Here is a 22,611-nt window from a genome sequence, read left to right on the forward strand (position 1 = left end):
TCATTGTAAACCACTTACGTCTACACCCGATTTCGTTTGGACGATTAGCTTTCTACCCCTAGATCTAGTAGTTTTGGTACAGCGCACATTGGGGCTAGCACCAAGCTTCACGTTAAGATTACTTCGAAAACTACCTACCTAAGTTGTTCACTGTAGATTCAATAGGTTTTTTGTTTAAGTTTTTTTTAAAGAGTTTTAAAGCAGGAAAATCTAAGTAGTTAATTGTTTTGTTTTATTATAATACTCACTTCAAAACTAATTCAATTGCATTCCGGCTTTAAGGGTTGGGCTCTGGGCAGTAAGCTTTAGGTATGATTTGACGTTGGCTACGAGATTTCGAGGGGCATTGCCGCTCTTCCCTTGAGTGTTATTTTATTAGCCATCTTTTTTCTAATGAATCCCGACTGCCCCAAATCGGAAAACCCCCCTGTTTAATATATTATAATAACTGCATGGATTCGACCAAACAAGAGTAAATTAAATATTAATCTCAGAATAAATCGTCAGTTTTGCATACATTTTTCCCATACTGAAACTGTCAATGTGCCATAATACCAGGAGTTATTCTCGAATAAAAGTTTGGTCGAATCGTACCTTACGTGTGTAACAAGACAAACAGATATTATGCTTATCTTTTATTACGAAGCGCTGAGTTTTCTAAAGAAATCTTTGTAATTATTGCACGGTATATTTTTCATAAATGATGTGACTTGTCGTGTTGTTCTCTCTTAAAGAGCCGCAAAGTGTGAAAGCATGAAATAGTAACAACCGCATTTAGCAACATTAAATTGAAAAATGAAATAATTAAATGCCACAGAATGCAACGTAGAAAATATTTTTAAAATGATGCATTAGAAAGTAGTAGGTTTAAATTGGTTAATTATTATTTTTATTTTTTGAATTTAACAATCAATGCAAGTTACATTATTTTGATTCACAAAACCGCAATAACGCAATTAGAACTTAAAATTAAGTTCTACATTATCAAAATTAAAACGATTCAATTTATCCTTTAAAATCATAACTATTCTATCGTTCTGTTATGTTTTAGATACTTTTATGATGATACTCCGTTAATGTCTGCATCAAAGGAAAATGAGTTATGAGCTTATACTCAAAATTCGTACCTACTTTATTTATTTATTTAAAATCTTTATTGCACACATAAAAAACAGTGGTACAACAGGCGAGCTTAATGCCATGTGGCATTCTCTTCCAGCTAACCAGAAAATTAGACAAAACAGAGAATTTAAGTAGGCGGTGCAAAATAGTACAAATACAAAAAAACTTATACTAATATAATACATAAAATATTATAATATAATTAATACAAAATATATAACAATGGTGTGAAGTATTTAAAGCTTACTGACGATAACTGCGAGGGCTGCTAGTGGTTGGCCTTCAGTAATGTTTAAACTGTTGATCCAGTTCTCAAAAAGAATTCGGCATGAACAAAGGGTTTCACGAAGGTCAGTTCACCCTTCCCAAAAGCTCTCTACATTAAAAATAAGTAATAAAGAACGATTTTCTAACATAAATCATCACTTTGAACTATAAATGTTGGACTTTTTGATCGTAAGTAGACTGAAATTATTAAATTATAGGTATTATATTTTTTAAATGTTTCAAAGTATAATGTTCAGTAAGTAAGCCAAATAAAACGTACAAAATGAGTGGCTCTATTTATTTGCTCCCAAGTGTACAAAACTAAGTATTAAGCAATAGGAAAACAAACACGCAGATACATAATGTAGATTGAAACAAAACAACCTACAAGTACTGATAAATGAATTGGTTTCGGCGTCTTAAAACAGTAAGTAATTATGAAGTTATTATCATCATAATATTTAATAGCCTTTGTTATCTACTTATAGTCATTTTGTTGTGCTACTTGCAGTTATTAGACGTGTTTTGCAGTGCAGTGTACTGAATATTTGCGAGTGAGTACACCTTTACATACTTGACATAGTCGGAACTGATTTATTTTAATTCATTTATTATTCGGTGACTTTTGAAACAAAGCAGGTATAATGCCAGACGAAACGGTGTTGTTTTAAGCAAGTTAGGCACACATAGAGTCAAAACATATTAAACGGGAGTGCTTGAGGGGCCTGCGAAGAGTACGGTCGTGTCTCGGTAGAAAAGTTTGCTAGGGGCCGGCTCCATTATTTCAACTAAGCTAGCCCAGTCGGCGACGATTATCAGACCCCGGGCCAAGAGAGTTCACTGTCTACCCAACGCAGGTCATTGCCGTGCTTCCCGTGGTGACTGGTGAGCCACAGAACAATCTATTTGCATGCCTAAGATCATAGTATCTATGTCTGCAATTGCGCGATGGTTTACTATTTTGTACAGTCCGTCTGTTATACTTGTGGAATGACAGAGTAGAGCAATTAGCGTGCATGACAAAGTAATGCACGTACACTTCGTAACAAATTTTAATTTAAACCTATAAGTACTACATACTTACCTATCGAATTATTTAATTAAATGAAATCATTAGGTTGAACAGTGTCAACTTTTTAACCGACAGACGACCTTGTTTACGTTTAGCTAAGTCAGTTTTAAACTTCATACTCTTCTTAAATTAGTAAAGCAATTGGTGTTCAGTTCATCATGCCTGTACATGTAACTTATTGCCAAGACTTAATTTAAGCCCGATAGATATTTACTAATTACATTTAGTAAGCAATAAAGTTTCTTAATTGTAATTAAACTCTACAATTACAGACAAAATCGGAATTAGTACTAAATAGAATGGAATAAAGTTTCACAAATAAAATTCAATTTACACGTTTGCGTGTAAGGATTGTAGAAAACAAATTCGTATAATAATAGGTAGGTATTATCTATTATAAACTATTAAGTTTACATTGCATTTCAAGCGCACCTGTGTAATCGCAATAGGCATGGATATTTTTCTTTCAAAATCTTCCAATTAAATAATATTTGTCCATTCTATTGTTCTTGAATAAGTAAGCGTAGGTATTCATTAATTATAAGTAGGATAGTTTCTTAAAGGAATTAAGGCTTCTATGTAAGTGTGTTTTTCAAGAGCTCCAAAGAACTTATTTTACACTCTTCTCTCTTTGCATATATTTTATCTACATACATATTAAATTAATTAATATTTGATTAATTTGTTGTCCTGTTCCATAAGTAACACATAATTTAACTCAATATGAAAACAACATTTTAACGACCAGAAATGATGTTAATTAATCAAAGGTGATATATTCAATATTTTTTTCCTTATTGTTAACATTATTTTGTACTACGAATTCCTATCGTACTCGTAACAGAAGTTGGCAATTACATTATAAATAGGCTGATTTAGTTTACGGACTACATTTTGAAGTTATCCCCATTATGTACAAGTAATTTTAAAAATAAAGTGAAGTAAATTTGTAGAAAATCATAAATCCACACAGATAAATTAAAATATGTATGGTCGTATTCGTACAAAATATTGTTTTTGTACCTACTTAATTATCTCGCCGTTTGTTTTATAATTTCAGTCACAGTTAACAGCAGCTTTTTCACTGTGTGTATTTTTTTTTTAATTATTTTTAGGTATAACTTTGTTTTCTTTCCATCTAATGATTTTTAAAAATAGTTCTTTCCATCTATGAAATCTTTTTGCGCTGTAAGTTTCGTAATATTTTTAAAGTTAACTAACACATAATAATATGCTAACACCTTAAAAAGCTTTTATAATATTGTGTTGTTCGTTTGTAGAGACAAGAAAATGTCTTACCCACTGAGTATGGGTTTCATCAGGACGTTGTGCCTGGTCTTCGCTTTGACCGCGACATGCGCACGAGCTGCCGAGGTACCATCCCTTGAGCCTGTCGTCACGCAGGTCGGAGCTTCCCCAAGTCACATCAAGGCAAGTTAATTTTAAGCAATTTTCATAATTTCAGCCAATGAGTCTTCTAAGACACACCACATAGAAAATGTGATCTCCCGCTTTTTCATCCACCATATCAAAATCCACTGAACCCTTTTAATTTGATCTTTTATCGAACAACCTGTTTTTTTTAGAGAGATAAAATACTTAAGAATAGAACCTCTAGTACAGTACCTCTAGTAGGAAAAACTTTCGAGTTCGTTTCGTTGCGTATTCAAAGTGTCATCGAAAAATTTTGTATGAAAAATTAAACAGCGCCCCCTAGGGCGGCTATAATATAGGGGGCGTATAGAGGTACTGTAAATAATATCATGCGATGCCATACACGACTTAGAAAAAAAATTCCTAAGTAGGTAAGTAGGTATATTTTCTTTCTAAGTCATAAGGTGACTAGAAATTAAGAAAAAAGATATTCAAATGTTTTCGAGGCTGAAAGTAATTGTGTGCCCGCGCCTTTTTCTGCAAAAAGAATAAAGGCGCATACTTAAATAAAAGTATTTTATTCTGTATTTGACCAGAGCGCAAGCCACAACATCAGCATCGTCGGCAACGAGTTCATGCTGGACGGCCAGCCGCTGCACATCGTGTCCGGCTCGCTGCACTACTTCCGACTGCCCTCGGCCTACTGGCGCGACCGCCTGCGCAAGCTCAAGGCGGCCGGGCTCAATGCTGTCTCCACGTAAGAACAAAGTTCAAAGAGCTTAGTGTGAGTTTACATCAAACGTCCTCACTAGCGAGTGCGTTAAAAAAATGCAAAATTTTACTTCTTGAAAGTTTTCCGCTAAGGGCGCTGTACAATCCGTCATACAGTTATTGACATTTTTTTACGCACTCACTGTGACGACGTTTGATGTAAAATCACATTAGGCCCTCTCGGACTGCATTTGTGTGGGGCGGCACAGCGCTGCACTTTTCTTCGCCTATCGCCTTGCTGCAGCGTTGCAATGAGACGCACCGCACCATACAAAATGTAAAATAGCAATATAACTTTTAATTTTACGCTTTGTGTCGCGCCACGCATCAGCGTCAAGTGCGGCCCGACCTTTACTTCGTTCGTCCGTTTTCAAAAACTTCCGTAATTTAATTGATATTATAATTTAGTATGCGGCTTATAAAATAAACTTAGAAAAGTTCTGGAATAAAAGCCTCGTGTCAGCAAGCACAACTTCAAAAATTGTTCACCTTTTTTGTAATGTCGATTGATGTCAAGTTATTGTGCTTTACCTACTTACTTAACTTAATAATTATTATTAAGAACCTTAATTATAAATATTGTTTAACATCGTTTATCATACAAGTTAAGGTTTTATAGCTCTTGATTTTTTTGTGGTAAGTATTTTTAACAAACAATGGTCAATTACGTTTTGGTTGAACTATAGGTAAGGTATTTCTGCATAATTTAATCGGCCAGATGTTTAGCGAGCTACATAAAAACAAGTTTTTCCTCAATATGAATATTTACAATCAGGTAGGTAGGTATTGTAACAATTAAGTATCCCAAAAATTAACAAACGAGTATTAAAGACAAATTCATGGTTGAGATGATACAAGGCTGTGAGAAATTAACTCATAAATAAGTATTATAAAATGTACATTTTTCATGCTAGGGACATTGTTCCGGTCCTGTACAAGTGTAAATTAGTAAATATAAAAACGCTTAGGTATCATTATATTTACTTTATACATTGAATGCGGTGGTTCTTGATTAGAATCTAAGAATATATTTAAATCGCATCTCAGTGTAGTAGAATCAAATTCTTTTTTGTTTATTCTTACACCCCAATGAAACAACGGTAATTTAAAACCCACTAATCAACTGTTTGTACAGTTTGCTGAACTGAACAAAAAACATTGCTGCCCCATTAAGTACCTCTATATTAAAAAAGCAACCAAAAACCTGTGGTTTGCCAAAACTCCAATCAAAACCTTTCGGGTTCACTATACAGGGTGTTTGGCGGAAGGTTAGACAAACTTCGTGGGTGTTAAGGTCATTTCAAGAATACAAGTTCGCCCATTTGATCCTAAGGCCCAGAAAAGACGGTGAAACGCAACTGCATCGAAACTGCAATTTCTAGTTACTTTTGAGTTGCATGATTGCATCTAAGTTTCTGCCATAGCATTTGAAAGTTTTCAAGTTTTCAAACTGGTCGCGTCATGTGTGGTCTCTCAACGGACGCTTTACTACAAACACCCTGTACATTTGTTATACAAATGAAACATTGCAATACTCGTAATACCTACGTCTTCAATATTTTTTTATTTTTTATGCAAAGGTACGTAGAATGGAGCTACCACGAGCCCGAGGAGCGGCAGTACAATTTCAAGGGCGACCGCGACGTGGCCGCGTTCGTGCGCGCCGCCGCTGCGGAGGGCCTGCACGTGCTGCTCCGACCGGGGCCCTACATCTGCGCTGAGAGGGACTTGGTACGCGAACGATAGTCATCTCTAAGTCTTAAGACTTTACGTCTAATGTCCAGTACAATTTCAAGGGCGACCGCGACGTGGCCGCGTTCGTGCGCGCCGCCGCTGCGGAGGGCCTGCACGTGCTGCTCCGACCGGGGCCCTACATCTGCGCTGAGAGGGACTTGGTACGCGAACGATAGTCATCTCTAAGTCTTAAGACTTTACGTCTAATGTCCAGTACAAGTTCAAGGGCAACCGCGACGTGGCCGCGTTCGTGCGCGCCGCCGCTGCGGAGGGCCTGCACGTGCTGCTCCGACCGGGGCCCTACATCTGCGCTGAGAGGGACTTGGTACGCAAACGATAGTCATCTATAAGTCTTAAGGCTTTACGTCTAAAGTCCAGTTCAAGTTCAAGGGCGACCGCGACGTGGCCGCGTTCGTTCGTGCCGCCGCTGCGGAGGGCCTGCACGTGCTGCTCCGACCGGGGCCCTACATCTGCGCTGAGAGGGACTTGGTACGCGAACGATAGTCATCTCTAAGTCTTAAGACTTTACGTCTAATGTCCAGTACAAGTTCAAGGGCAACCGCGACGTGGCCGCGTTCGTGCGCGCCGCCGCTGCGGAGGGCCTGCACGTGCTGCTCCGACCGGGGCCCTACATCTGCGCTGAGAGGGACTTGGTACGCGAACGATAGTCATCTCTAAGTCTTAAGACTTTACGTCTAATGTCCAGTACAAGTTCAAGGGCAACCGCGACGTGGCCGCGTTCGTGCGCGCCGCCGCTGCGGAGGGCCTGCACGTGCTGCTCCGACCGGGGCCCTACATCTGCGCTGAGAGGGACTTGGTACGCAAACGATACTCATCTCTAAGTCTTAAGACTTTACGTCTAAAGTCCAGTACAAGATCAAGGGCGACCGCGACGTTGCCGCGTTCGTGCGCGCCGCCGCTGCGGAGGGCCTGCACGTGTTGCTCCGACCGGGGCCCTACATCTGCGCTGAGAGGGACTTGGTACGCGAACGATAGTCATCTCTAAGTCTTAAGACTTTACGTCTAAAGTCCAGTACAAGTTCAAGGGCGACCGCGACGTGGCCGCGTTCGTGCGAAGGGCCTGCACGTGCTGCTCCGACCGGGGCCCTACATATGCGCTGAGAGGGACTTGGTACGCGAACGATAGTCTTTAAGTCTCAAGACTTTACGTCTAAGTCTGGTGACTTTCTACCAAAACTGTGTGAACTGTCCATAAATTGATCAGGTGAGATACAAATAATAATAAATAAATAATTATTTTCGTAGGTAACTTAGTCTAAGTAATATACAGATAGTGGTAGGAACTTCCCTTTAGGCAAGACATTGCCTGTGTTGGGAAGAACCGCTCCTCTTCACAATTATTCACTTATACAGGCCAAGAGCTTCCTCGTTGTGGATAAAAAAAAACTAGAAATAGAAATATAAAGCTTTTGCTTGGAAAATCTATTCCACCCGGAGCCCTACTGGCCCTACATGATTTGGATGGGAAACAATAACAGTATTTGTTAATTAACGATATCAAACAATTGCCATAGTTACTTTGAAGAAGCTAGTTAAGACGCAATTTGGTCCAATTTAACCCTACAAAGACACAAGTTTGCGCGTTCACCGCCAAAAAGTTGCCGTTTGTCGTATCCCGCTGTTTCGAGAGCACTCCCCTAACTGCCTCAGCCAATATCGGAATCCTTGGTGTCGACATATCGAGCGAAGTCCAGTTCCGTGGTCATTTAGAGGGTAAGGCTAAATTAGCCTCGAAGAAGCTTGGTGTGCTCAATAGATCGAGACGGTATTTCACTCCAGCCCATCGTCTGCAACTTTACAAGGCGCAGGTTCGGCCTCATATGGAATACTGTTCTCATCTTTGGGCAGGTGCGCCCCAGTACCAGCTTCTCCCTCTGGACCGCATTGAACGGAGAGCAGCTCGAATCGTTGACTGCCAGGACATTTCGGATCGGCTTGACCCCTTGGCGCTGCGTAGAGATGTATCCTCACTGTGCATCTTCTATCGCATGTATCACGGGGAGTGCTCCGAAGAATTATCCGGACTTATTCCTGCCGCCACTTTTCGCCACCGATCTACCCGACAGCACTTCCACCCCCATCACTTAGATGGTTGGCAGTCTACAACAGTACGTTTTTCTAGAAACTTCCTGCCCCGTACAACCAAACTGTGGAATGGACTGTCGTCTGCGGTGTTTCCGGACGGATACGACCTGCAAACTTTCAAGAGGAGAGCGTATCTTTATCTTAAAGGCCGGCAACGCACCTGTAACGCCCCTGGGTCTGCGGGTGTCTATGGGCGACGGTAATCACTTACCATCAGGTGATCCGTCTGCTCGTTTGCCTCCTATCACATAAAAAAAAAAAAAAAAAAAGCTATAATTTTATTTTGTTTTGTTTCAGGGAGGTTTCCCGTACTGGCTCCTAGGAAAATATCCTAACATTAAACTTCGCACCACTGATAGCGGTAACATTGGCATTATTTTATTTATTTCTTTTATTTAATAAAATTATAAACAAGTGCCATTTAATAAAAACCTTTAACGTTACAGACTTCATCAGAGAAAGTGAAATATGGTTAGAAAAATTATTTCAAGAATTGACTCCACTTTTGTTTGGAAATGGCGGTCCCATTATATTGGTTCAGGTACGTTTTAATTCAATTTATAATTATACATTCCAGCCAAAGTGATTTAATTAATCGTATGCAGTATGTTTTGTATTTATTGACATACAGGTGGAGAATGAATACGGCAGTTACGGTGATGATAAGCCATACAAAGAAAAAAGCCGTGACATACTCCTGAAACACATTGGCCGTAATGCGCTCCTGTACACCACCGACGGCACATACCCCGCCATGTTCCTCGGCGGCGCCGTCGACGGTGCACTCACTACCATCGACTTTGGAACTGCCAGTATGTTACCTTACATCAGTGTTGCGTTGCCACCTCGGATCTTATTAGGGCACTTATTCGAAATCGCATTCTTCGGCTGATTCATATGGACAAATTTCAAATTCAATTTTAGTTTTGTAACATAGACTCATATGAAAATAGGTACACCCAATAACATATATTTGGATAAGGGACTCGTTTTTGTAAAGTAGTTTTCAAGATATCGACGTTCAAATATTTTGTGCCCATATGAATCAGAAGTTGTTACATATTAATCAAAAATAGAAATAAAATTTATAATCTTTATGTACAATTGGCTCTAAATCAAGAAAATAATCATATTATAACAAAAACAATCATCTGTTGTTACGAGAAAATGCAACGATTCCACAATAATTCGTGAAAAAACATTTTTTTGAAACTTTAGTATACATCCATAATATTTTGTCATCATCATAATCATTTCAACTGAACATAAGCCTCTCCCAATGATTTCCATAATGACCGGTGGGTAGCGCCCTGCATGAGGACTGTTGCCTGTGGGAGGACGTTCTACACTGAGCTTTCCGGCACGTGGCTTCCACTCTAGAAACGTGCTATCCCATCGGCCATCATTTCTGTATACTATGTGTCTTGCCCAATATCACTTCAGCTTTGTGGTTCGTAAGCCTACAGTGAGAGGCCGCTTTTCAGTACAATTTGTCATCACTGATAACACACACTGGATGTAGACTTTCATCTTATGGCACTAAGGTATTTTAGATGACTCTACCGAGCTGTATCACTTATCCAAGCTATTGTTGTTAAGACGTCCACCTACAAGGTGAAGAAGGTGAGATGAGCTTATAGAGGTTGTGGCAATGGCAATCAGTTAATCTCGAAATCATTGGAGGCCTATGCTCAGCAGTATATTATTATGTGCTACGGACGCCTTAAGTGTAGCTGAAATAATTATAAAAATAAATAAATCGTTGGGCAATTTCATACAGCGCCATTTAGCCACAAAATAAGCAACAAATTATGCTTGTATTATGGTTGCTAGCTACTTATTTACTGCTTAAAGACATTTTATTCTTAGCATAAAAATGATAATGTTTTTTTTTTATTCATAACAAGACCGCAATCGCACCTGGTCTTAAGTGAGATGCAGTCTGGGATGTCATTCTTAGCTAAAAAAACCCTTTTTTGGTGCTTGATAGACCAAAAACTAATTTATTTTATGATTCATATAGGGCATTGACCATATGAATCACGCACAGATAAATCAGTTTTTTGCCTAAAATTGAGCAAAACTCGTCAAACATACAGACTACAGCGTTGTCATTTTTCTACATGAATCTATAACCCAAAAGCATCATAAGAAAGACAGATTAGATTTTTAATGCAATAATGTAATTTTATAAAGTAGGCATTGTAATCAGCATGCCACCTGAACCAAGCACAGATGAATCAAGTATTTGCCTTCGTCACACCGGGTTCTAAGCCAACCAGCTCCACGTCTGCCTTCTGGCTAATCCGTTGCAAGATGGACTTGCCTCCACGCCAGAAACCAGACTCTTATGATTAAAACCTGACCAGTTATGGTCAAGGACAGCTCACGACATATGAATCAGTATTTTACGCCGGACACTGCTTATTTATTTTTTTGCGAACACACTAAGTTAATTAAAATTATGAAACATTTTTTTTGTAGAAGGACAACTCATTGGCTTTCGAAATAATTTTAATTTATATTGATATATCAAAAGGAAAATGCTACATCAACCATTTTGTTCCGGAAAATGGCTAACGGACACACCATATGAATCAGAGAATCACACTTCAAATATTTTTATTATGTAAAAAGACAGCAATTATTTCAAAAATGTAATTTGCGCCAGATAGGGATCAACCTAAGCTATACTAAAAAAAATATTGCATGCCATTTTGTTAGTTGGTTACAGAACTATACCCAAAGACATCGAAAATTTTGCCTCCGGAGAAATACCCATTAAAGCGCTAGATCAAAAGCCAAATTCCACCGTATTCCAGAAATTTGGACCTAAAAAAACACCAAATTCCGCTAACATATTCAGTGTCAGACTTTTATGGGTCTTATATTCGGGGACAATGTACCGATTTCCACAAAGACTGGTCCTGCGCCACCCGCATCCAGGCACCTCCCGCGACCTTCACCAGATCGTCGGTCCACATTGTGGGGGGCCTGCCCACACTACCATACATTACTATAAGTTTAATTTTTTATTTGTTTTGCAATCATCCTGGAAAATCTAGAATGTGGAAAGTGTACTAGTATATTACTTCCCTACAAAAGACTTCAACGACATTTTTATTGTTTATTCGTATTAATATGGATCCATTTTTTTTTAATCGTAGTCGCTTCTCTCAACTAAATTCTAAATAACTAAACAACTTGAAAAAAGCGAACTGCCTATGGCGGGAATCCAACCCACGACCTTTCGCTGCTTTCCCAAGTTGTTTATTTTTTCAAACATTATTTTTAAATAAAAGTTACTAAGCTACCATAGAAAATAAATATGAAGGTTGATTTCAAGGATAATTTACAATTTGACAAATCGATTTGTTGCAAGTCATAAAGCTAACGTTTTCCTTCGCTATTTTTCAGCAAACGTAACCCACGCGTTCCGTACCTTGAGGCGGTACATGCCCGAGGGTCCCCTGATGAACTCCGAGTACTACCCTGGCTGGCTGACGCACTGGGGCGAGCACATCCAGCAGGTGGACACCCAGGATGTGGTCAGGAACCTCAGGGAAATGCTCAGTCAACATGTCAATGTTAACTTTTATGTGTTCTTTGGTGGAAGCAACTTCGAATATTCTGCAGGTAATATTTTCAAATGAAAGCGACGAGCATATAGGAAGTTAAATTATTCATCATCATCATCATCATCATCATCATCATCATCATCATCATCTCAGCCATAGGACGTCCATTGCTGAACATAGGCCTCCCCCAATGCTTTCCATGCTACCCGGTTGGTAGCGGCCTGCGTCCAGCGCTTTCCTGCTACCTTTATGATGTCGTCGGTCCACCTTGTGGGTGGACGTCCCACGCTGCGTTTTCCGGTACGCGGCCTCCACTCCAGAACCTTGCTGCCCCATCAGCCGTCAGTTCTGCGTACTATGCGTAAATTATTCACTTTGTTTCATTTAAAACTTTTATCAATGTGACTTACATGGAGAGATCACATCATGGCGTTAGCAGTATTCGTACCGATTATGTTGAAACCCGTTTTTACCAACGAAGTACAGTTGATAGAGAATGAACATGATATTTTTCAGGGGCGAACTACGGTAACTCATATACTCCAGATATTACTTCGTATGATTATGATGCACCGTTGACTGAGGCTGGAGATCCCACTCCCAAGTATTATGCTATACGCGACGTTCTTAAACAGGTAAAAATAAAGTTACTGGTTCTCTTTAGGGTTTAATGCTGTCTTTTTGAATCATGAATGAAATTTCAATAAGCGTGTTTTGCCTCTCATTATTTCCTAAATTATAAATTAAATACTATGTTCTACATTACTTTTAGTATAACTTCGAAGCAAAAGACATCCCAGAGCCCACTCCGTCTAGTAAAGGGGCATACGGGACAGTGACAGTGACTCCCCGAATCGAACTGCTCTCGAGCCTGGGGCGTACGATGTTGGGCAAGAAATACCCAGACGTAACAGGCGCGACGCTGCCACACTTCGAAAAACTAAGACAAAGAAGCGGACTCGTACTATATGAAACTAAATTGAAGGAGGGAAAGGGTGTACTCGAAATACAAAAACCTCGTGATTGGATTTATGTTTATGTAGATGGGGTATGTACATTTATATCAAAAATAGGTGTACAGTCGAACTGATCTCAAATTAAGTAGCTTTTGCGATAGCGCCTGCATAGCTTTGGTACTAAATAAATGTAATTACTCACTCATTTACAAGGAAAAAACCTTATATTCACTGATTTTTTAAAACTTACAGGAACTCAAAGGTGCCATAAATAGAATGTACAGAAGAAAAGAATTAAGTATACAGAGTAAGGCTGAATCAGTACTGTCTTTATTAGTGGAAAACCAGGGACGAATCAATTATGGATCACATTTGCGTGATCGTAAGGTAATAAGTACCTTGGTACATTTAATTTCTTGATATTCTGGAAAGGGAGTCTTCAGAGGCTTCCTGTCCTTTTACTTTTGCTTGATGACCATGAAACAAAGTCTTCAATGGTCGCGATCTTAGTAATTAAAAGAAGAAAAGAAAAGAAACTTAATCCTTCATTTGCCTCTAGAACATTAGAGAGGGTCGTCCTGCTGCAGTAATAAATCACCTTTTAATAATAATGATGATGATTTAAACATTTTTTTTAATATTTCAGGGAATACTGAGTACCGTTACTTACAACGGTGAGACACTAAATGGGCAATGGAGCGTTAGTGGTTATCCCTTAGAATTACTTTATCGATATGACGCAGATTTTGAGAACCAGCCGAATTTGAGCAAAGGCCCGGTATTGTTCGAAGGGGAGTTCACCCTTCCCGAGGGGGACCAGCCTTTAGATACTTTCTTAGATACCACCGGATGGGGAAGGGTAAGCAGATAACATTCTAAGGTCATAAGGACAAATAAACCAAAATATTGTTCAAAGGATTAGAATTTTTAGGTATCGTTTTGTTGAACTGAACTAAAACCTTTTAAGTTCATGGTGTTGTAAATTTTCAAACATTATTATTGATTTCCTTTATTTAATTTTGTATAATATTGTGGTTTATGAGTGGTTATTTATGTTAAACATTGGAAATTAAAGAACAATGAAAACAAACACTCGTGTTTAAGTGTATAAATAGCACTGCACTACATTTTGAATAGATATTACTTAAATTGTTTATATTTCTATCAATACATATTCTTACATCGATGACGATGCGACGCTGAAGAAATCAACCAATAAAATAGCACTTAGGTATTTTATTTTTTATGTTATAATAAGAAATCTTAAATTACATGCTTCAATAGACAGCGCATTGGTATTCATTTACTTATCAAGTACAGTAAAAAACAAATTGAAACTTCAGGATTTTGGAGTAAACTCTTAGAGTATTTTTAACGTTAAAACCATTGTTTTAGGGCTATGTTTGGGTGAACGGCAACAACTTGGGTCGGTACTGGCCTGGCCTGGGGCCGCAGGTGACGCTCTACGTGCCAGGCGTCTGGCTGAAGGCCGCACCTTTAACCAACTGCCTGCAAATACTGGAACTTGAAAGCGCGCCTGAAAAATACACGATGGAGTTCATCGACTATCCCATACTAAACAGAACAGCAAACTTCAGCTAGTGAAATAGTGGTCCAAGACATTGTTTAACGATGTAATTACATTTTAGTCATTCAATATTGTTATAAAATAAATTCACTCTTATTCTGTAGTGAAATAGATTTTTTATAAACGTTTTATAAAGTGTATACTTTATTATTTAAACATAAATTATTATTCACCCTTTATACGATATTGCTACAAAAAGTACCTACCTAGGTACTTATTTAAATTAAAATAAAATTATGTGTAGTTAATCCAAAAATGCGAAAGTTTGGATATCTTGATGTCTGGATGGATGTTTGTTACTCTTTCACGCAAAAACTACTGAACGGATTTTAATGAAACTTTACAGTATTATTGTTTATAACCGAGAATAACATATAGGCTATAATTTATGACGATCTGTGACAAACTAAATTTCACGCGGGTGAAGCCGCGGGCAAAAGCTAGTAAACCATACGTAAACCAACGCAAATCCTACTAATACATATTATAAATGCGAAAGTTTGGATGTCTGGATGGATGTTTGTTACTCTTTCACGCAAAAACTACTGAACGGATTTTGATGAAACTTTACAGTATTATTGTTTATAACCGAGAATAACGATTTGGTTCCAACGAGACACAATTTCAACGGGACACATTTTCAATCAGACACATTCCCACGTGGACACATCAATTAATGTATCATCAGTTAAATGTTTTAGTGAAAAAAATAATAATAATAAAATGTGTTAATTGTCATGGGTATGTATTCGTCTGCCGTTTGGTGTAGTGGTTCAGAATGGACTACTATGCCGAGAGGTCCCGGGTTCGATTCTCGGCCGGGCAGAAATTGAAATGATGCATTTTAATTTCTGTGACCGGTCTGGGTGTTAGACTATCTATACTTATAATAAATCTGTAGAGAGGTCAATTCTGTACATGAAATATATTTTCAAAATAACTATCAGGGGGTGATTAGTGATCGATACTGATGCCAAAAATGCAATTAGTAAATTTTTTGTCTGTCTGTATGTTCCTTATAGAAACAAAAACTACTCTACGGATTTTAACGAAACTTGGTACACTGGACAACACGCATAAGTTGTAATATTAAGTTAAATTATGACTTAATTTAAAGTTTAGATCACACACATTACACTAGTTTTTATTTCACCTCAATCCATCCAGTATTACCGAAGATAGAGCCTCGAGAAGTTTACGGACTTTTTAAAATTTTCAAAAATTTCCAATATTCGCGCGTGACGTCACAACATGATTTTGCAGCCCCAGCGCGTTAACCCATTTACTACTTTTTGTCTTTTTCCAACTAAAATAAAATTTTACCTAACTGACAACTGTTGTTAGTTGTCATCGTTCAATCACATTTCAAACTATGCGCTATAAAAGTAACCATTATTATGCCACCTATTGCCAATTTTGTGCACTATGAAGCCATTTTTACATTTATGCACTTAAATATAACCAACCAACTGGAAAAATAACCAAGTTTGTGTCTCTGTGCTCAATAACGAGTAAATAGTCCAGTTATTTGTTAATTTTACTTGGAAAGTTTTCCGGAATTTTTGAAAATTGGTGAATAAATAGATTTCGCTATGTTCTTTCCGAATTTTGTGACCTCGTTTATAGCCGCGCGCGCGCCCGCCTTATTGAAAAAAATCCGCCTTAAAAAAGGTTTTTGACAACTACTTTTTTCATTTTATAATTTTTGGGACATAGACAGCTTTGATAAATGTGATAAATTTCATGTAATGTAAGTGAAATAGATTTACAGTTGTGAAACAGTCAAATTAATGTACCTGCTAAATTGCGAGTTCTTTTTTCTTTGATCATGGCAGGACACGCTGCCGGGTGTCCTAAATATGCTGAAGTATAAAAAAATTCGCGTTGCTGAAGTATAATTTTTTTTTTCTTGTTTGTTTCTACATTACATAATTGTATCCTACTATTATTATAAATGCGAAAGTTTGGATGTCTGGAAGTTTAAAATAAAGTAAAGTAATGTTTATTTCTCACCAACATAACAGATAGGTAATATTATGATAACAAACAATCAGGAAAAACAAAAAGTAAGAATGTTGGTGGGTTGATACCTGAACTAAGATTCCTGTGTCTCAGGTTTGTTACTCTTTCACGCAAAAAGTACTCAACGGATTTTGTTGAAACTGTACAATATTATTGTTTGTAACCCAGATTAACATATAGGCTATAATTTATGCCGATCTGTGACAATAAATTTCACGCGGGTGAAGCCGCAGGCAAAAGCTAGTCGTGAAATAAATAGGAAAGTTTAAGGTTCTGAAACGTGGTCGCTTACTATGGGCCTCATAAGAAGGCTCAAGGTCACCCAAAGGGTAATGGAGCGGGCTATGCTCGGGGTTTCCCTGCGTGATCGAATCAGAAATGAGGAGATCCGCAGGAGAACCAAAGTGACCGACATAGCACGCAGAATTGCTAAAATCAAGTGGCAGTGGGCGGGACACATAGCTCGTAGAGACGATGGCCATTGGGGCAGAAAATTTCTTGAGTGGCGACCACGGGCTGGAAGACGTAGCGTGGGCAGGCCTCCTACTAGGTGGACCGACGATCTGGTAAAGGTCGCGGGAAGAATGAATGAATGCAATGCCTGAATGCGGGCAGCGCAGGACTGTTCATTATGAAAAACCTATGGAAAACCCAAAGGCCTCTCGCCTTTGTCCAGCAGTGAACGTCATTTGGAACGACGAAATAGGAAAGAATGTAACTATCAAAAATCTTCTATAAGGCAGCATTTTTCCAATTTCGCAACGAGCGCGGCAATCACACTTAACTAACAGACTAACAGAGAGCATAGCGAAATCTATTTTAATCACCAATTTTCAAAACTCAGGGAACACTTTCCAGATAATCACGTTAATTTGTACCAAACGACTGGACTATACTTAAATTGATATAAAAATTGGGTACATCTTCTCAAAAACAAAAGAACTGGTGCTAAAAGGGTTAAGTGACGTTTTGACATTTGTAGAGGGCCTTGTAGAAGGGGAGGCTATGGTGCTGAATGTGGATTAACTTGAGTGTCATAGTAACTTATTAGACTGCTAAGTTTGATGATAAAAAGAAAAATATTTTATTCAATGTACATAGTCTGGTCATAAGTTCTGTCATATGATAATAACTTTTGAATTTTGAATGAAGGTTTCAAAAACATTTTTTACTGAATTAGAATTAAAAAGAAAAAATGTGCGATAGTTCGAATTTTATTATGTGTAGTGGACGCATAAAGAAGTCCGAACTGTAGTTGTCACGTTGCATTGCTACGCGCCAAAGCAGATTTTCGTTGTGCTGAAAAAATTTTGTTTATCTTTTCATTAAATGATAGGTATAGGTGTACCAGAATCTCATGGCAAACAAAAATACTGGAAAAGTGTGTCTTTCATATGGCAAATGTCTATGGCTTTATTGTCACCTGTCAACGTAAATCAAGTGAACTGTCAATCGCTGTAGAAATTTTGTAATCTCTTCATGCCTATTTGTTATTTTTGTGAAAAAGTCGAAAAAGCTCAAGCAAGTCATATTGTTTTCAATGTGTATTGTAAAATAAGGCATAATTCAAAGTCAATCTTTGATTTTAAAGCGCGTCGTTGAGTTGACAGTAAGTTGGAGTGAAATTGGATACATTTAGTTTATTACCTAACTGCGTCAGAAGGAGGGTTTTTTAAATATTATTCTTATAATAGCTGCTTTATCGGGGGTTTCAGGTGTACCTCATAAATTGGTGCAGAGGAATGGTGAAAATGTTATGACCATGTAAATAAAATTGAAAAAGATTTCATCAAGTAAGATGTAAGATAGAATAATTGAAATGGTGGAAGAGCAATTTATAATAAATAACTCTTTATCTTGATCATCTATTGAAGAAAAGTGGAATCCTTGGAATCGTTTTCTAGTTCTGAATGAAGTGATTAGTTATAAGTATGATACATAATAAAATTAGTTACATAAATTAATATACGATTTACTTATTTTTCAAGACATTTTCCTATTATATTACTGACGGGATTGCTACCATGTACCTTAGTTTTGAGTTTCCAATATTTCGGCACTGTTGCAAGCGCCATGGTCACCGAGTAACTGAAGAAATTAAAACCAGACATCGTTCAGATGTGCGTTCAAAAGACCTGAGATTCAAAAAATCCCACGTTTTGTTTAAACAGTAAGCGAAAAAAAAGTGACTTGAAAATGGAATACAAAATGATAAGGTATCGTAAATGATAAGTCTTTATCAATGAAGAAGCAGAAGTTCATTTTCATGTGACCTCCATCTAGGCTAGTTTCCATCGTCACTCAAAGTTTGGCTGCGGTCTCAAATTTGGGCTTAATTGAGGTATTTTTTGGGTGAGAGGCATAAAAACTAATGCCGTTTTATATCAAAAATTCATACTTAGAGGTAATCAGCCAGTCAGCCAAGTACAAAGTATTTCCTTGTATGTTAGTCAGCCACTCTTTAGTAAGTCCCGACATCCCCGCTTCGGCTCCCCTACTAACCATTCTAACCATTGTACACAGATAATATCTTACATGCAGCTTTTCATGTTACTACGTCACATTTTCTAAATCCGCGCGGAAAATCGCTCCTAGCGGAAGAGCGCACTTTGAGCTTGAATATTTCAGTCATTTTTAAAGATATCAAAAAAGTAAAAATACAGTATTCATTCTAATTTGTTGTAGTTTCTTTTGGCATCTTCAACAAAAATTGTGCGCCATGTCCATTACACTGGTCAACACATGTTTTTTTTCCTTTAATTTTTTTTCTGTTATTGGGTATTTCTATGGCCCTGATTGTGAAAAAAATACTGGGAGATCGTCAACAGCTTTACTTTTTAAAATATAGTTTTATTATTTTGACAAAAAAATACGAAAAATTACACATTGTGTTGATAAAATATCTATTGAACACTAGCAAATGATCTTTTATATGATTTCTTTGAATAGACAAGTTTGAGTAGATCTCGTTGCAAATTCCAGCATGGTCTGCCATCCATATATGATCACTACCGCCCCTGATAACCTTCTTCCATTGTCCGAAAATTCTAATGACATCTTTTATCCTGCTCCTCACTAAACTCACCCACATTTTGTGGAAATCGATGTTAATGCGAGTACCTACATGAAGTGTATTTTTATGCCCATGTTGCACCCTAGCTCTTGCAAGTTGGATAGCATGCTCTCAACAATTTCTTTTTGCTTAGGAAATTACTTATAACCAAAAATAATAATTCCAAGCTTAGGACTGGACTTCAGTCATTGAATTCTTAAAATTACGATCATTTAGGTACCAGTTGCCTAATGTGAGTCCCATCAAAAATTACCAACATTCAAGTTTTCTGTGCTTAATCCTGAAAACTTTCATGAAAGAAAATTATAACATTCGTTACTTTTGTCAAGCGCCTTCACAAAATCAAAAATCAAAATCAAAAGTATTTATTCAGTTTAGACCACAAGTGGCACTTATGACAGACTGTTTCAAGATGCCAAGGTTAATATAAAGTGGTGGAAGTACGGTGATACGGTCTTGGCTAACTAAAGGCATGTTTATAAAATAGTTTGTATCAACTTTAGCTGAAAAGCAAAAAGTTGTGTATGCGGGAAGCCGCACTCGATCACAACGGAATCCACGCGTACGAAGTCGCGGGCAGCCGCTAGTCTTTCCATATCTATGTGCGGAAACGTCACGAAATCTGAATTTTAGCTGACCTCCTTACCCCTCATAAAAGCCAAGGTAAATTTTATTGATCGGTCTATGTTATGTTTAGGTTATTTTATTGATTTAAGGAAAGTACGCGAAGATGCTTATTTCTGTTCAATTTAGTTTTTAATTGTAATAAAATATAGTTATTTTAATGTTCATATTTTTCATTTCACTTTCATTTATTCGACTGACTGTATTGTGTCAGTTTGCAACTGTGTCCACGTGGGAATGTGTCTGATTGAAAATGTGTCCCGTTGAAATTGTGTCCCGTTGGAACTAAATCAGAATAACATATAGGCTATAATTTATGACGATCTGTGACAAACTAAACTAGATCTGTCACAAAACTAGTAAACCATACGTAAACCAACGCAAATCCGGTGAAAAATTAAAAAAGCGTTCCGTGTCGGGATAAAAAAACGGATGTATATGAGGTCCGGCGAAAAAATTTTCGTCTAGCAATAAAAAATTTGAATTTGAATTTATCTAGGAAAGAAACGGCCTTTTTGGCCTTCACTGGACCCTGGGACTTGCCGGGCACGTGTTTTATTAGGATGCTGGAGCCGAACACTCCGATGCTATCCCGATCTGAACCACGAGGACGACTGGCCCACCGAAGGGCCTACCTGCGTCATGCTTAACACCAACGTTACAATAGGTACCAAACTAAATAAAGTGGACTATTATTGTCAAGTTATTCACTCTGAAAAATGAAAAACTGGACAAGTGCAAGTTGGACTCGCCCACCGAGGGTTTCATAGGATTCAACTGCGAAGTCAAGCGAGATTTAATCACTGGATTCCATGTAGCAGAAGTTTGAAACCATCTTCCCAATTGAAGTTCTTATATTCTTAATTTCAATGGCTTCACGCATTTTAACTCTTGAATAAAATTGGCGATCTGTAGAGAGAACTTACATTTCGTGAAAATGAAACCCAGTGCCTACTGACTTCGCTATATGTATGGCAGTTTTTTACAGCGACCCTCTCTGCAATTTATTGTAGGTATAAATAAATAATCATGTTTCCCTGCGTGATCGAATCAGAAATGAGGAGATTCGCAGGAGAACCAAAGCTACAGACATAGCTCGCATAATTGCTGAAATCAAGTGGCAGTGGGCGGGGCACATAGCTCGTAGAGACGATGGCCGTTGGGGCAGAAAAGTTCTCGAGTGGCGACCACGAGCTGGAAGACGTAACGTGGGCAGGCCTCCTACTAGGTGGACCGACGATCTGGTAAAGGTCGCGGGAAGAGCCTGGATGCGGGCAGCGCAGGACCGTTCATTGTGGAAAATCTTGGGGGAGGCCTTTGTCCAGGAGTGGACGTCATTTGGCTGAAACGAACAATACATAATCATACAAAGGCACTATTTTCGATAAGCACAAGTAACAAAAGGCATATTTTTAGTTTACCATTTAGAAGACATAATATTCAAAAAGCATTGTAGAAATAGAAATAGAAATAGAAATAGAAATATTTATTTGTCTTTGAATATTTGTATTTGTAATATTCAATAAGCATATTGAGTCATCATACCTGCAAATGTCCGTCTGTTTCGTTTTGAGGTACGGAACCCTATTACGGAACATTCTAATTTTGTTTTGTGTTTGTTAGAAACGAAAAGTGTTTTTTGTTGACAAGTGTAATTTTAGTAAAGTAACAAAGGTGAACCATTTTTTACTTAAGTAGACAGGTAATGGTAAAATGCTTTGTGTATGTCAAAAGATACCTGATCGCATGGTTATTTCGAATGAATTCTATGGAACTCAAAAAAAATGATATGTCTAACAGCGAAGCGGCCTGAAGGAACGTATTCATGCCTAACTTCAGTGTGAATCATTTAACAATCGTCCACTTCATTTAGTCCTAACAATTTGCATGAGCGAGATATAAATATGGAATGGGTGTGTGTGATAAGGATGGGTAGAGGTTAAACTTGTTGGTATTGTGACGAAGTATGAATGATAAGGCATGGCGCAGTTAGGCCCCGCGACCGGTCTGTCGTCGTTGAGATCGCGACAGCGTCGGAGTGTTTCGCTCCGGCAACCAAATAAACCACGTGGCCGGCAAGCAAGTCTCAGGCTCGAGTGAGTACACGCATATACCGACAATAACACGGGTCAGTAACCAGTGTGTCTGTCGAGATCGATTATTGACCCCTAGTTGTATTCCTAAGATATTCGCTGTTGTTACCATGCAGCGCCATACCTTACACATGTGATGAACTTTTTATAATACAGCCTCACGTCTTTGAATTTTAGAAATAATATTCCTAATTTTAAAACTAGTGAATTTACTGTGACTTGCATACAATT

The 22,611-nt window shown here is 38.0% G+C and overlaps 1 protein-coding gene across 2 annotated transcripts in view; it reads left to right on the forward strand.

Moving 5' to 3' along the window:
- The first annotated feature begins 1,900 nt into the window (after nt 1–1,900).
- The window catches only part of LOC135071822 (multifunctional protein r), a 34,194-nt gene continuing 13,483 nt past the window's right edge, over nt 1,901–22,611 (forward strand). The window contains exons 1-13 of one of the 2 annotated variants that reach the window (XM_063965648.1): nt 1,901–2,274; nt 3,742–3,892; nt 4,432–4,592; nt 6,187–6,337; nt 8,744–8,807; nt 8,893–8,987; nt 9,078–9,258; nt 11,864–12,082; nt 12,541–12,659; nt 12,797–13,072; nt 13,233–13,367; nt 13,627–13,839; nt 14,376–14,513. In XM_063965648.1, coding sequence (XP_063821718.1) covers nt 3,752–3,892; nt 4,432–4,592; nt 6,187–6,337; nt 8,744–8,807; nt 8,893–8,987; nt 9,078–9,258; nt 11,864–12,082; nt 12,541–12,659; nt 12,797–13,072; nt 13,233–13,367; nt 13,627–13,839; nt 14,376–14,513 — 1,893 coding nt within the window. In that variant the 5' untranslated portion in view covers nt 1,901–2,274; nt 3,742–3,751. Of the gene's footprint in view, nt 2,275–3,741; nt 3,893–4,431; nt 4,593–6,186; nt 6,338–8,743; nt 8,808–8,892; nt 8,988–9,077; nt 9,259–11,863; nt 12,083–12,540; nt 12,660–12,796; nt 13,073–13,232; nt 13,368–13,626; nt 13,840–14,375; nt 14,514–22,295; nt 22,384–22,611 lie in introns of those variants that run through there. The other variant, XM_063965647.1, reaches the window with a different exon arrangement.

Source organism: Ostrinia nubilalis, chromosome 5 (genome assembly GCF_963855985.1).
Source record: "Ostrinia nubilalis chromosome 5, ilOstNubi1.1, whole genome shotgun sequence".
In the NCBI taxonomy this organism is placed as follows: Eukaryota; Metazoa; Arthropoda; class Insecta; order Lepidoptera; family Crambidae; genus Ostrinia; species Ostrinia nubilalis.